Source organism: Coturnix japonica, chromosome 20 (assembly GCF_001577835.2).
Source record: "Coturnix japonica isolate 7356 chromosome 20, Coturnix japonica 2.1, whole genome shotgun sequence".
Taxonomy (NCBI): Eukaryota; Metazoa; Chordata; class Aves; order Galliformes; family Phasianidae; genus Coturnix; species Coturnix japonica.
The window spans coordinates 10,572,619-10,587,871 of NC_029535.1; the positions used below are offsets into that span (position 1 = coordinate 10,572,619).

The 15,253-nt window shown below is 45.0% G+C and overlaps 2 protein-coding genes across 2 annotated transcripts in view; one reads left to right on the plus strand and one right to left on the minus strand.

The window, feature by feature from the left end:
• Positions 1–15,253, minus strand: part of LOC116654281 — a 246,302-nt gene that overhangs the window by 40,748 nt on the left and 190,301 nt on the right. The window lies entirely within an intron of this gene.
• Positions 1–15,253, plus strand: part of BMP7 (bone morphogenetic protein 7) — a 41,267-nt gene that overhangs the window by 23,122 nt on the left and 2,892 nt on the right. The window contains exons 3-6 of the mRNA XM_015881794.1: positions 8,888–9,036; positions 11,522–11,719; positions 13,360–13,436; positions 14,039–14,149. Of these exons, the coding sequence (XP_015737280.1) occupies positions 8,888–9,036; positions 11,522–11,719; positions 13,360–13,436; positions 14,039–14,149 (535 nt within the window). The remainder of the gene's footprint in view (positions 1–8,887; positions 9,037–11,521; positions 11,720–13,359; positions 13,437–14,038; positions 14,150–15,253) is intronic.

Below are 15,253 nucleotides of genomic sequence, written 5' to 3' on the forward strand. Positions count from 1 at the left end.
TCCAATTAATCAGCGATCTCAAACCATTTATCAAAAACACTTATTTTCACTGGCACTTATTTCTTCTAAATACACAGCCTACCAAAAATGAGATTGCATTTATTTACACGAAAAGCATTCATAGTCACATGCCAGTCACAAGTTATTCTTTAGGACCACTAAATATGAGGTAATAACACTACAGCCCTAATTTAGGTTTACGAAGAGAGAAACACAAGGGATTTAAGAAGGGGAAAGTCCAAAATGTTTAAGAAACAATAGTGCAATCAGGATTCTGGTTTCAGAGTTTTATAAGGAAGATATAAAATGAAAAAAAAAAAAAAAAAAAAAAAACAAGTAGTTGCATTTTTGATCCATTAAAATACAACAGGAGACCTTATCAACATTTTTAAATGGTGAGACATTCAACAGGCTTTGTTGTGAAAGTGTTTAAACACTGGTGCATGGGTCAAACTCTTGGCTCTTCAACATTTCTAATGACGCTTACAGTGTTTGGAGGACTGTGATAGAATTAATCTATTTTTATCAAAAAATGATAACCTGAACATTTTAACTAGGGTTTCTAAAAGGAGACGGCAACATGCCATGAACTGCATAGGACCTCTTGGATTCCTCTCACTACTCACAATTACATTCATTCCATCTTTGGCCCCAGTGGAGTCAGGAACCTCCTTTTGCTGTATTTCTTTGGTAGGTTATGAATGTAAAAGTTTGTGGGGAGAACATCTTGCTCTTGGGAAGAGCAGAAGGAAATGCGCTGGCAGATGCTCAGTGTGCCAGGTCTGGAGGGAATGCCAAAATATTGGAGTCAATGTCCTTCCTCATCAAGATGATGCCAGGGAAGTTCTCCATCATATCCTGGTTAGTGAGGTGCTTAGCAGGGAATTTACTGACAGAACTGAGTGTCATCTTAATTTTAAGATGATACATCCACAGGTTCATTAAAAATATCCACAGAGAGGTCTGTGATGTCCCTTTTAGGGATGGCTGTGTGGATACAACTGCTTGGAGCAGCGTTTCTGTGAGCTGCCTCCTCCACAAGTTCTTATTCCTAAAGGAAAAAATGCTTGCAAAGGGCAGGCATCTACACGAACCACTGGGTGGAAGAGGTGAGGAATCTTGCTAATTATACAGCTGTTCCAGCTACAAGATTAGATGCAATTTTACTGCATCATATTCACCACAGGAACATCTCTTTTAACGAGTGTTCATGCATATTCACCCTCCACATACATTTTGGCACAGACAATGTTGAATTTTGAACAGTTTGTGCTGAAAAAATACTCCTGTTGGTTTGGATTGACCAAAGGTAAAAATATTGTCACTAGCATTTGTAAAAATATTTGCTCTTTTTCTGCATTTTTCCACTGACATTTTCCAACCAGCCCTGTCACAGATCAGTCATCCAAGTGAGTGTGTCATTGGGCAAGTGGAGAAAGAAAACAAACTCTCTCCAGTGTTGATCAAAAAACACCCATTCGCTTTGATGCTTTTTTGGCTGTTTGTCTCATCCTTAGCAGGCTGGAAAGTCAGCCCCATCCGACGTTGTTAGCAACAGGAACAAAACAAAGCCAAACTCTTCCCCCCGCCCCCAGGCAAGAAAGTCTTCCCTCGCAATTTGCTTTGTTGATTCCTTTCCCTACAGCATGGCAGGTATATTGGCCAACAAAACAACCGTTTTCCCTCTCCCTGTGCTCTTAGGGTGAAAAAATGGCAGCGGCATCTCCCAGCAGATTACTTGAATTGCCTTTCAAGGTCTGAAAACCTTGAATTTCTCCAAGCCTGTGCTATTCCACAGAGTGCTCTGCATTCAAGTACCCTGATGCAGCATTTGTTGCTCCCTCTACAGCACCCAGCAGAGGTTGGGGCAGCTTCTAGGGCCCAAAGGAGTACTGCATTCAGCTGGAAAGACAAACTTGTGGCTGACTGGGGATCTTTTATTTGAGGATGAAGAGACCACTGGACGTGTGGAAGGCTTGGATTTCAGTTAAACGTCAGAAAGCTTCCAGTTTTGAGGGTGTGCTGATGTGCCCTCAGTTCAAATAAACCATAAGTACTAGCAACTCAACAATTAATTACTTACTTTACGAGTTCAGACAGGTTGGCAGGTATCTAACCAGCAACGACTCTGTCTGCAGTTTACCATGGGTGAAGATACAGGTCTAGGTCTTTACAGATAGATGGCTGCACCCACAACAGACTGTTTCTGAAATTCTCTCCCTCACTGATACTGACACTTGCACACAGGATGGAAGCTCTTGCCTGTCTTGCTCAGTGGTGGGCAGGTCTGTGCCTCACTCCATGGAGCACTGCTCCACCCTCTGTAGCAGGCTGCATGTCCCTCAGGACTTTGACTAAGATAAATGATCTCTGTCAGACCGAAGCTATAAACACAGGTGCTTATAGGCAACCAGACTAAATGATCAAATCTTTCTGTTCCTTCCAAATTTGTGAATTCATTGCAAGGCAAACCTTTCAAACTAGCAACATCTCCTGTACAATAAAGCAGGTACAGCATTCTTTAGGCACTAAGCAACAGTTACTCACTGTAAGCAAACAAGTACATTTGTGAACAGAATGTTCCAAATAAACACTTCAAAAACAGTCGATATTTTGACTAAAATAACACGTCCCAAAGCTTTTGTGTGCACCACTTAAAGTCCAGTGACTCATGTTCCACTTCTGTTTGGTCTCCGTGGTTCACTCACCCAAAAGCTTGGGAAAGAGTTTCGTAAAGGCAGCGTCTGGGCTGAGGAAGGTGATGAGCAGCGGGACATGGAGTCCTGCTTGGGGTCACCAACCTTGCTAGTGGGAACTAAAAGCACCAGGAAGCTCCCATCAACATCAAGAGCTCAAACTTGCTCATCTGTCTGCACCTTCCAAAGCTGACATACCTTATCCCTCTTTCATCTTCAATTTCAGTGAACCCAGCACTTGCACTGTGGGGTAAATCCCAACCCCTTTGAAGTGGATGGGAGTTTTGTTACTGGAAAGAATAAAGCCAGGTACTTGACCAGCCTTTAGCAGTCGTAATGTAGTTGCTACATGTTCGCTTTGTGGCCATTGTGGATTTCACAGGCTTCAAAGGCAGTGAACGATTTGGATGCTCATGTTACCAGCCCTACAGAAAAATAAGATCTTGCACCATGAATTCCCAGGTTTGACTTGCAGCTGAAATACTTTAGCTTGTATTTCAAACTAAGCCACTTCTGCACCTAGATCAAACCTGAGCCCCTCTCCAGAGCCCTTTCCTCGTTCATGGGGATCTGTTCCCACGTTGTGGGTTGAAACATGTAATTTTAGTAACTAAAATGGGCTTAGGCCTATGCAACAGGAGAGGCCTTTTTGGAGCTTTGTAAAATACCAGTATAACTGTTCATTGGAATTGTGCAGTGAAGAAAGATAGAGTCTAACATAGTGTCCCAGCACCAGAACAACACCTGCAGGTGCTCTGACAACATCTAGAAAGGTACTGACAGCAGTTCTGATCTTTTTGTGTGTGTGATGTCTGCACATAGGTCAGTAACAGTCCTCATCCTGTAATGCTTTTGGGCACAGCAGCAAGGGAACTCCAGCACGGAAACCCTGTAGATCTCCTAGGATAGAGCTGCACTTAATTGTCTCTTGAGACCATTCCTAAAAGCCACTGCAGCCTGCAAAAACCCCTGACAAGTCCTGAACTCACTGAGCTCTTCACAGGCACTTGAGGTAGCTGCAGGAGGCATTCTGCACTCTCCAGTGGGCTCTTCCTCAGCTAAGTGATGCACTAATGAACAGCAATTCAATACTGAGCAGAAACATCTGTATATGGAGTGTCTGAGATACGTACGTAACCTCATTTCTCTCAGCACTGTTTGTACAAGGGGATTCATAAAGGCTCCATACCAAACTCTCCCACTGCCACTTCTAATCAGTGTTTGAAACCCAGATCTCCTTCTCAAACACTATACAGAAAAGGGAAAACAGCAGTGGGGACATGTGAGACAGAGCTGAGAATCTGTTGAAATGCTTAAATGAATTTTATTTCTCCCAAGATTCAATAACATGTACACAGACCTGTCTTACCAGCATCACAGCCCTCAGAAACCACCTCCAGCACTCTGTGCTCCCTGCTGGGGCCATGCCTTCACCTGGGGAAGCCACAGGCTGCTGCACTGGCAGCTGGTCCTCTGGGATCATGAGAGGGCTTTTACCAGGAGGGAACGTGAGGGAAGGCAGAGCTGGGGATGCTGGGGCAGTGTGGGAGGAGGGCTGCACCGGGTTTGTGTTGTCATGTGCCAGGGAGAGGCCCAGCGAGATCCTGGGGCCCTCTCAGAGTAGGAAAGTCTGAAAAATATTTTCCTAAGCTTGTCTTTGGACAGCTGCAGCCAACTTTAAGCAATGACACCAAGCAAACTGGAATCTGGATACTGCAGATTTTAAATCCAAACAAACGTCTTACAACCCCAGACCTCCTCTCCCCTTCCTCGGATGCCCTTTTTGCCTTCTCCTGCCTCCACTGCTCAAACCTGGACATGAATTGCCCACAGCTCCCATGCCAGCTTTGCCTCTGGGCTCCCTTTCAGCTAATTTGCCAGCTTGCAACATGCCAGTGACCTAAAGAGCTTCTCTAAGGTTATAATATCAGCTTCTTAGTGTCAACCAGCAGAGCTGGAAAAAGAGCATAGGGAAGGTAAGTGGAGAAAACAGAAGAAAAGCAATATAGACCTTATCACATGATAAACAATAATTGCAGAGTTCGATCTGCTGTTCTCTCTTGCTATTGTAGAACTGCCTAATTTTGTGGAGTCTCTCCCATTAGACTCTGTTCTTCCTCATGCCCCATCCCACCAGGTCTTGAGGTCAGTGGTATGCCACACTTTTGATCTGGGGATACACTTATACAATTTATGGCTACAAACTAACATGTATCTGATAGTCTGACAACGTACCCCAGCAAAAGGCGAAGACAGTTGTTAATTCCTTCTCTTATCTGCGAATTAGTGGGGTTGCCACACAGCTACTCTCTGGCTCTTCCCTTTCAGGGTGCTTTTACTTGCCTTTTCTTTGTTTTATCTACCTCTACTGCTATGAACTGCACTTCCTCCTATCCCTTCCTTATCCCACTCATGCTGCCAGACCTCACTCCTTCTCATACAGCCCTGTAGCAGCTCCAGCCCTTCCACATCCATAACTCCAGCTGCTTTCCAGACACAGTCTCAGGCGCATCCTCCCCTGGCTGCCTCACTTTGCAATACTTGTTATTCAGCCTTCAGTCCAGAAACACCAAGTTAGCAAAGGACGTTTTGGAGACCACACAGCAATTATATGACCTGCGGATAAACTTTGGGTTGTGCTTTCTAGTGGGAGGTGTGTCTCCTTTCTGGTGTCCAGCACCAGAACTACTGAAGCAATCAGCAGACAAGTGCCAACCTCCTGTCCTCAGCCCTGGCTGCATCGACAGCCTGATACTGTTTGGCCTGACTAAGCTGAAAGCCCCGAGTTTTATCATCTCTAGTAGCTTTGACACTCCCACTGATGTAAGCACTTTGAAGGCTGAGCCATTTTGATGTGGTCTCAACAAAACATACTTGTGGTCTGGATCCAGACTTCATCATTTATGTAACTCTAATCTCGACATTAACATTTCCATGTCCCAGCTTAATTTTCTGTAAAATGAGGATCATGTTCCTTTTTGTATCTTTTGGCCTGATAGAAGGCTCGGTGAAGTTTCCCACATGCTCTGAGTGTCTCAGATTAAGGGACTGAACAGAGGAACGAGGAGCCAAAGTGCCTCCCTGTTGTAAAGCCATTATTGATCCTGCTCTAAGTCTGCACACAGTTGCTAGGTCAGGTACCAGTGGGTATGATGTGCCCTGGAAATCTTTTCCCTTTGCATTTAGATCTTTATCTCAAATTGAACACCACAACCAGTCACATTAGACTTAACTAACACTAACTTGTACAACAACTCATTAATCAGGAGCCCTCAGAACAAATTTTAAGACTGAGTAGAATAACATTTCTTTGCTGTGCTGCACACTGTTACCCAACAGTGATGTCCAAAGGGATTGCTGTTTTGCCATAAGTCTTTAGGGAGCAGGGCATCTCACTGAAAGGGAAGTTGTTCTTCTGAGCAGAACAGGAGGTCTTTTCATTGGTTCCTCAGGTGCCACAACCTGAGGAGTGTTAGATGCTCTGCTTGCAAGGCCAGGCAGCTTTGGCATCCCAGTCCTGGCTGCTGCTGGTGGGCCAGAGTTGAGAGTGCAAATCTAAGGGTGCTTGAACTTCTCCAGAGAGCATCTGACACAAGGACTGTTTGGGTCCAAATGTTCCAAGTGTGCGTGGGAAGGACATTTCTCCTTAGTGGGTCCCTTTGATCTCTCTCACTTTGGGCTTCCCCTACAGGCCTATTGTTTGCACATTGCTGTAACTACAGGAAAACAAATGCATTATACAACTTCCCAGCCTGACTCACCCTGGTACTTGATGCCTCATGTTGTCTGGTTACCCTGATTGCATCATGTCAGCATGGGAGGTTTAAAGGCTGTTTTTTTTTTTCTGAGTAGTAACACTGCAGTTGAGCAGGACTTAAAAAAAAGTAAAATGTATATACATCATTATTACTATTGTCTTCAACCTGCAAACCACAAGGGAGAAAAACCAAGCAAGCCAAGTCCCTGTTAACTAACCCTTGTGTGAATCATGAGTTCCAGTCGGGGCCATGCTTAAATGATGCAGTATGTGAATATAAAAGCCCTTCACTTCTGGAAACTTGGACTCAGCCATCGGAATGGCCCAATCCGTACTACTCCCTCATCTCCAGCCCCTTTGGGATGCGTTCTGCTCAGCGTGTTGTAAACAGGGCAGGGCGGGAGGTGTCCGTGCGGCTGTGTCATGCACTGTGGGAACACAGCCATTGCTTCAGGGTGGAGATGGAACCCTGGGAAATCTGCACACCCCCCAGGTCTGAGCTCAAGCATCGTGCATCCCAGTAACTACCACAGGCACAGAGGGAGGGGGGTATCTGTGATGTCTGCTTTTGGCTGTCCTGAGTGTGCCCAGCAGAGCTGACAGCTCCAGAGAGCAAATCTTGCACCTGGGCTGATCCTCTCCATCGCCTGCACCGCAGCCCCTTCCTAAGCCCTGGCTGCACAAACATCTGCTGAAGCACTCTGTGTAGGATCCCCTGTGTCCTGGCACGGAAACAGAAAGTTCAATTCTCACGTAGGTCTTCTTCCACAAACCAAAAGTTTGTTGAAAAGGAAGCACGGCATAGAAGTGCTGGGCAAAGGGAGGCATTACAGTCATTGCCTCCATCCCACACCCACAAGAACATCCCCTGCAAGGATCAGACCTGCCTCTTTGTTCTCCACTGAGCTGACCCAGAAAGCCACTGCAGTCCCCAGTCTGTCACACGCAACACAGGCAGAAACAACACATGCAGCTGTGCTGTACGCAGAGGCTAACAGTGTCATGCACTGGTGAGGAAACAACACAATCCTCCTTTTACACGTGTTCGGTGCCGTGCTCACGTGCTCTGTGGAACTCATTTCTGAAGTTTAGTTCCATGAGAGCCAGCCCAGAGCCAGAGGTGGTGACATCTATGAGCTCACGGAGCAAAGCCATCATCCCTCACACACCCTCACCCACAAAGGTTGAGAGGAGAAGTAGGTAGTAAGAACAGTGCAATAAAACTCCGGTTTTATTTTGAGTCAGCTGCATGGGACAAAAGCTTCTAATTTCTCTGTATCTCCCAGGGAAAATAATTGCTAAAATCTGAAAGGCAAAAGCCTCCATGCTGACAGCTCTTCTCTGACTCACTTTTGATCACTTAATATTCTGTGCAAACGAGAGCCAGTGAGAAAATGGAGTTAAATAAATTTGCATTTGCACTGACAAATCAATAGTGACAAAATTAGTAAGGCCTTCTTCTAGCTCTGAGGACATGAGTGAAGGGCTTTCCGAAGATGTATTTTCATTCAAAAAGATGTAATTATGCTGAAACAAGTTATCACCTTAATGCACTGCAGCCTTGCAGGACTTGTCCAGGCATCTCCACCCTTTTTCTTCTTGTAAAGTCTTTTGTGAAAAGGAACCCCACCGCCATCCAACTCTGTTACCATTTTCAACAAGCTTTACCTCCGTCTTAGCTTCTGATAAGATTCTTTCCTTTGCACAACCCATTTTTCCCTCAAATTTTCATTTTACGGAAATTTGCCAGGAAATGTTTTGTAAATCCAGAACGATCCCACCCCTCTTAAATGCATGAAATCCTCCCTGTTCCTGATCTGGTTTCTGTTCTTCAACCAGAATTATCCAGCAGCGGTCTTTTAAAATTTTAAGGAACAAATTGAAAGGAAATTGCCACCCAATGTAATGCAGACCTGTGTTTGTGCAGAGGGTTATTGCTTCAATCAATTATCTGTAACCTCAGATGAACAAGTTTAAAAAACCATTACATATGTTAATATATGCACGACAGTGTTCCAGCTGGCTTGCACTAGTGCTACAATTATGCATAAAAGTCAGGAAATGATGTGTGGAAAGGATAATGAGCTGCATTGTCTGCCCAATTACGAGGTTTGCATATGCAAACAATAATTTTGCAAATCTGTGCCTGGCAAGCATCCTTTCTGAAGTCGCATCAGCAGCTCTAAGGTTAACTGCGGCAGCAAAGTAACCCAAAACCACCTCAACTCTGCTTCAACCCATCCTCCCTTTTTTGAAGAGGAGAAAAGCACTTTGTATGAAGGTGATTAAGGAGGAAAGCATGCCAGCCCAGCTCCAGCATAACCTGTCTGCTCCTGAAAGCCAACCAAGCGTGTTGCCTAAAGCATGTATGTGAATGTCCTTAGAGGTCCCAGAGGAAAGTCCAACTAACTGGGAGTTACACTTCTTGTTTCAGGGATTCTGATTTGTTCCTCCTCGACTCCCGAACGATCTGGGCTGCAGAAGAGGGGTGGCTGGTGTTTGACATCACTGCCACCAGTAATCACTGGGTGGTGAATCCACAGCACAACCTTGGCCTGCAGCTATCTGTGGAAAGCATAGATGGTAAGTTTCACATTCTGTCAGTGAATATCTGTTTTGGGTACACAGTCCCAACCAGGAGCAGCCTTAAGCATTCAGTATTCTGTCCTTTGAGCAAGATCTCATGAGAATATTTTTCCTGTATTTGCTTAAGATGTGAAATAGCCATATTTTGAGTTTAGGATGTACTCAAACGCTTTAGCAGATTAGTAATCAGTGTGCAGTCACATCAGTATTGCCATGTTTGGGATGTGCACACAGCTATGAGTACACTGCTGGTAACAGAGCACAGCAGAACCAATTCTGCATTTCTCCAGTCCAGGTACAGTCGTGATGACTGAGAATGGATGGGAAAAGCTGGCTCTCAAATATCTTCAGAAAGGATGCTTAGAATCAGGCTGGGGATTTTTCTAACTAGGTCTGAACTGAAGAGCCATACTGCCTTATTCTAAAGCTGAGATTCCTAATGCTCACTAGGACTTGTGCAAGAAAGCCAGAGTACCCTGGATGCTTTGGGTTCCCAGGACCTGGAACCATCTGAAACTGGCTGCTCTACAGGAGAGGTTAGGCAAAACCCAACTGAAAGCTCTTATAAACAATCTGAGAACAGCTATCTAAGCATAACATCCATTCAATTCAGGTTCACACAGAGGAAAACCATACAGATCCAGCCTAGAGCTCACAGTAAAGCAATAGCTGGAGATATGCTTAGTATCTCTAAACTCTGTAGATACTATAGTATCACTCTCATGGTGTTCTGCTTAGAACACATTATCACTGCTTTCCTCAGCCCTGACTTGGTTATCTTATACAGTGTAGGTCAGTCCCTTTTTCACTGCTGAGGAGAAACCCAGGTAGCTGTTTTCTTATAGGCTACAGATTTCACTTGTGACTTTCTGGGGTCTCGCATACAAGGAAAGGCAACAACACGCACAGCCATGGGTTGTGCTGAGCTGGAGCAGTCAGAAGTGGACCCTTAAAAGCATAAGACAAATTTATCAGAGCAATTCTTCAAAACCAGAAACTCTCTGTTTCAATGATTTGTGCCTTCCCATCTGTTCCATCACTCAAAGCAAATCGGGAATCTAATTTCTCTTTACACTCCTGAAAAGTCCAGCTGTGTTTATAAACACGTTTGAAATAATGTAAAAAATACGTTGCTGCTTTCTCAAAATAGATTAACAAAATACTTTAATCAGCCTGTCACCGTAGTTAGGAAAGCCAACTGCAGCATTCAGAAAGTAAATACAGAGATACAGGGCCTGATTGTCTCTTGCTGTCTATAACTGAGTCCCCTGGCAGCAAACCTCTGCTCTCACATTTCTCCACCATGCATGTGAATCTTTCTTTCTATTTTGAATGGCAAGGACATGTCCTTCCTTGCTCCCCAAGTTTAGTTTTGGATTTAGACCAACTGCACACTGACAAGAGAACTGCTTTTACACCTGGATTTCATATGAAAATCATCTGCTGCAAGCACAGCAGGGCTTTGCTTGAATGCTGTACGCTTGGGCAACCCCCAGAGCTTTAAGTGAAAGACCTTTCCTTTGTATCTATCCTTAAACATAGAGATCTCCAACCATGAAACCAGTACAGCTTCCATTTAAAAACATTTTAAAGTGACATAATGAGTATTGCCCAGATGAAACTGCAGAAATTAAGTAACCGATCTTTTCATTTCTTTACAATCCTGCCAAATAAGTATCAATGCAGATAGGAGCTTAGGCTGACAGTGAAGAAGCTGTTGTGTGCCCACACTGAAGTCTTCATTACATGACTTGCTGCTACTTCAACCTGACCTGTCCTGGTGCCCTGCCCAGGAAATTGTTCACACGGACCCTACATGCCCTCACCTCCCATAAACCTCTCCTTGCATTTCTTTTGGTAAACAATTAATTCTACAGCAAAACCACTTAATGAGCTTTTAAAAGTGCGGATGAAGGAAGCACTCATGGTGACAAATGGCTTTGAACCAAGGTTATTGGATACCACTGTGCTGAGATACAGCAGTGAACAAAACATCTCTGAACATCTCAACTGTTTGTTTCTCTCAGCTGCAGTATATCTGGAACTCTGACAGCATTTCATACAAGGCATTTTTATTTTAAGTTAATAACCTTCCAGTGGGCATTTAGTGCTCCTATGGGCTGAGTTTTATGGTTCCTTTTATAGGATCACTTCAAATTATAGGTTGGTGAACTTAATGAAACCCCTGTAAAGAATGTAGGAAAAGTTAATGCTAAGCGGATTTAGGGTAAAATAATTATACGTAGGAGTATTTTATGTAACTTTTACACACAGATATAAAATGAAGTTAGCTGTGCTAAGCTGCTCTTCTCAGAAGCAGCTTTGCTGATTAAGTCCAGGCCCTTGGTGGACTGATGTATGTGGATGTACCTAGGAATCGCCCTTCTGGACCAGACAGCATCTCTCCCTCCTGCTGTACTTACAATGTCTGCTGAACATGGAAAGTTAACGCAATCCTGCTCAATGCTGTCTTGTTGTTAAGGGCAAAGCATCAACCCCAAGCTGGCAGGGCTCATTGGGAGGCACGGCCCACAAAACAAGCAGCCCTTCACGGTCGCCTTCTTCAAAGCCACTGAGGTTCATCTCCGCAGCATCCGCTCCACAGGAGGGAAGCAGAGGAGCCAGAATCGATCCAAAACGCCAAAGAACCAGGAAGCATTCCGGGTGTCAAACATTGCAGGTACAGGGAGCTTTGCTGGGCCTGGGATAATGCTGTGCTGGACTTGGCACTACATGGAAACTGTTTCTGCCATATACGGTGTTGGTTGTTATCTCTTTGGTTTCCTGATAGTTTTTAGTTGCTGGTCTGAAACCCCTGGAACCCCTTGGGATTGGGGTTTATTCAAACTAAACCAACCAAACAAACACACACTATTTTTCTTTGAAGCAGTATAGAACTGAGGGATGTCCCAACCCAACTTTAAACAGAAAAGCCTTCTACGCAAAAGATCTCTCACACAAAGTAAATCCGTATTTTGAAATTTAAGACTTTAAAACAAGTAACGTGGGTGCTACAATAATGTATTTCAGAGGACCTCAATTGAAATAAGGCTGCAATGTTAAATGCCACCACCCAAAGCTTAATGATCCCCAAAGAGAAAAACCCATTCTTTGTTCCAGACAGCTGCAGCTATTCTGGGGGGAGCTGCACTTCCCTAATATGGAAGAAAACTGTCAGGCATTTAAAATAGAAACGTGGTTTAATTATGAGATACCTCAGCATAACGGGCCCTCAGTGACCTTCCCAGCAGGACCCAGAGTGCAGGGCTAGCCCCGCTGAGGGCAGCAGTGCATTCCAGCTCTATTTCTGTGAGCACATCACCAGACAAAGAGCGTGCAAGAGATTGCAGGAGCAGGACAACCTCGGGCACAAGACATGACTTGCTTTTCTTGGGGGTTGTTTGGGGCAACCTGCAAGGCTTTGGGAGAACTCTTCCCTGTCAGTCACGCTGCAGCTCCCTGCTTTTAATCACGTCATTCCTGTCCAAGGACTAATGATGTTTTACTGCAGCTCTGGAGACAGGTGTGGTTTCTCCAAGCTGCCCACATGTATGTATTCCTGTACCTTACACCCCAAATCCTGCAGTCTCTTAAAATGCTTTCCCATATCTTGCATTTCTCAGGGTTTTGCAGTTCCCCAGGCAATTGTTGCTTTGCAGTTTAAGCATGCATTTTTATTAACTGATACATCAGTTGCTTTTTAAAGGACGGATAATGGATAAAATAATTCCTTTCTTCTGTGACTGGGTCAGAAAAGCCCCTGCAAAGCAGTGTGTGCTTGCAGCCTGGGGCCCCTGTGTTGATTTCATTTCCAACAAGAGTTGGTAAAAAAAAATATCTTTGTTCTTTGGGTTCACCATAAAGCAACATCATCTACTCTGACAAGGCTGCGCTCTGACTGAAGCTGCACTGGATAGAAGAACAGATCTCACTTAAGTCCTAACTCTACTTTGTATGTCTGAAGGTGCAGCTATCCTGCTCAGACAGATTGGAGCATAGGAAATAGTTAAAGGCTGCTTTTCTCCTATCAGTCCTTTCACAAGTCCTGCTCATACAGTAGGCAATAATCAAAGAGATCTGGTTAGTGCCAACATGAGGTCAGAGAAAACTCAGGTGCAAAAAAGCATTTCCCCAAGCCACCTTTGGCCAGAAGTGCAGTTTATATTTTATGGCTACAGCACAAGAGACTGAAAATGGTTTTAAAAAAAATGACCAAACAACAACAAAAAAGCATCAGCAAGCACAACAGCTCAGCAGTGCTGCTTGCTCCCTGTTGTGTGGTGCTGGGGAGCTCAGCCTGACAGCCCCTTTCCCATACAGAGAACAGCAGCAGCGACCAGCGCCAAGCCTGCAAGAAGCACGAGCTCTACGTCAGCTTCAGGGACCTGGGGTGGCAGGTAAGGGCTGCACGTGACCGGGTGCCTTTGCAAATGGTGTTTCAGGCTGCTCCAGAGATCAAGCTAATAAATGGATTTTTAAAAATCATTACTATTATTTATCCTTGGAGGGAAAAATTACATGCTGCATTTAGTATGCTGAAAAAGTGCAAAGTTAAGATATCCAAATATTTGGTGTGCAACTGGCCAAAACTCAGTGTGCTTAGGTCCTTGTGAGATACTGAAGGCCCTGAATTTCCCTCTGGCGGCACTAAGAACACATCTTCTAGCAGTTCTTTCAGACTTGGCTCAGGTATTTTCATTTCTCTCTGCAATGGGTTTGCAGCTGGGAGGACAATGCTGAATGGACATTAAAACTAACCCTTAGGTTTAGTGACTCCATGGACATGTCTGCAAGGTGGGACAGGCTCCTGTAGGAAGGGCAGCTGCTTTAGAGGTGCAAAAGACAACAGAAGGGCCAGCATGTCAGATTTTCTACTTTGCGAGCTACTGTAATTGTATGCAGACATAGGAACTGATAGATTTATGTGCCATTCTACTCTGTATTTCACTGCACAATATTGCTGTCTTTCTTCACAACCTAATGTCTTCATTTAATCAAGGACTGGATCATCGCTCCAGAGGGCTACGCTGCGTATTACTGTGAAGGAGAATGTGCTTTCCCACTGAATTCATACATGAACGCTACAAATCATGCCATTGTGCAGACACTGGTAGGTGCAACACAGCTTGTAGCAGAGTTATTTCTAATGGGTGCTGCTCAGAAATAAGTTTATATCCCCCAAAATCTCTATCCTAACAAGAGAAGGAAGGTCTGCATTAGCTCATTGAGATGCCTGCAGCATCTGGCTAAACATATCTAGCCAAGTGGCCTGAATTAATAGTTGGCAAGGAATTACCCTGTCTTTGCTGCAAGCATTGACATGCTCTCTCTAGTTTAAAGGGGCCCTATGATAGACATCTTAATGGTTGTATAGCCCCACTGCATAGGGAGGGAAGAGCAGGATGTGAGATCCATTATCAGCATCTCTCGAAAAAAAAAAAACCAGCACTGTGTGCTGCCACCAAGAGCAGATTTGGGGACAGGCTGAGAAAGGGGTCAGCAAAACCCGAAATTACACAGCCCAGCTGCTCTGTGGGTGTATTTATTTTATGCGATTGTGCAAAGATGTCCAGATGGGAGTCCTGAGCCAGCACATCCACACGGCACAGTGCCTGTGCTTTGAGGGACCGCTGGGGACCCCAGCTGTTTCACCAAAGCCAACATACCACAGCAGCTCAAGTAGCCAGGGGACACGGCAGCCCCAGGTGCCCAGCTCACGGCATCACCAGCCGACATGGGGACACCCTCCTGACACAGCCACATCCCCCGCAAGCGTCTGTAGAGCACAATGAGGTTCACTCCTCTTCTTCATTCATGTCCTATGCCCTATGCACATCTAAGAACAGCACCGCAAAAAGCACTAGGGAAGCCAGAAGCATCCTCATATCCAAGACAAGAAGCTTTGCATGTTCTCCTCCTGAAGGACTGTTTACTCTCCTCCCTCTCTTGGAGGCCCTGCAGCAGCAGTCAGGGACCCACAGCCCTTGGTGCCAGCCAGCACAGGGCCCCCCACACAGCACCCATGGGACTGCTCCCAAAACCTCACACGCACACCCTGCAGAGTTTATTGGAACTGGTACATTGCTGCAGAACGCTGGCTGCTCTGACAAATGGGAATCTTCTAATGAAAACCTGCTTCACTGAAAGATTTCCAACTAGATCTGACTTGGGTGCGTGCGTCAGCCTCCATCCATGCAAGGGGACATCTCGAGAC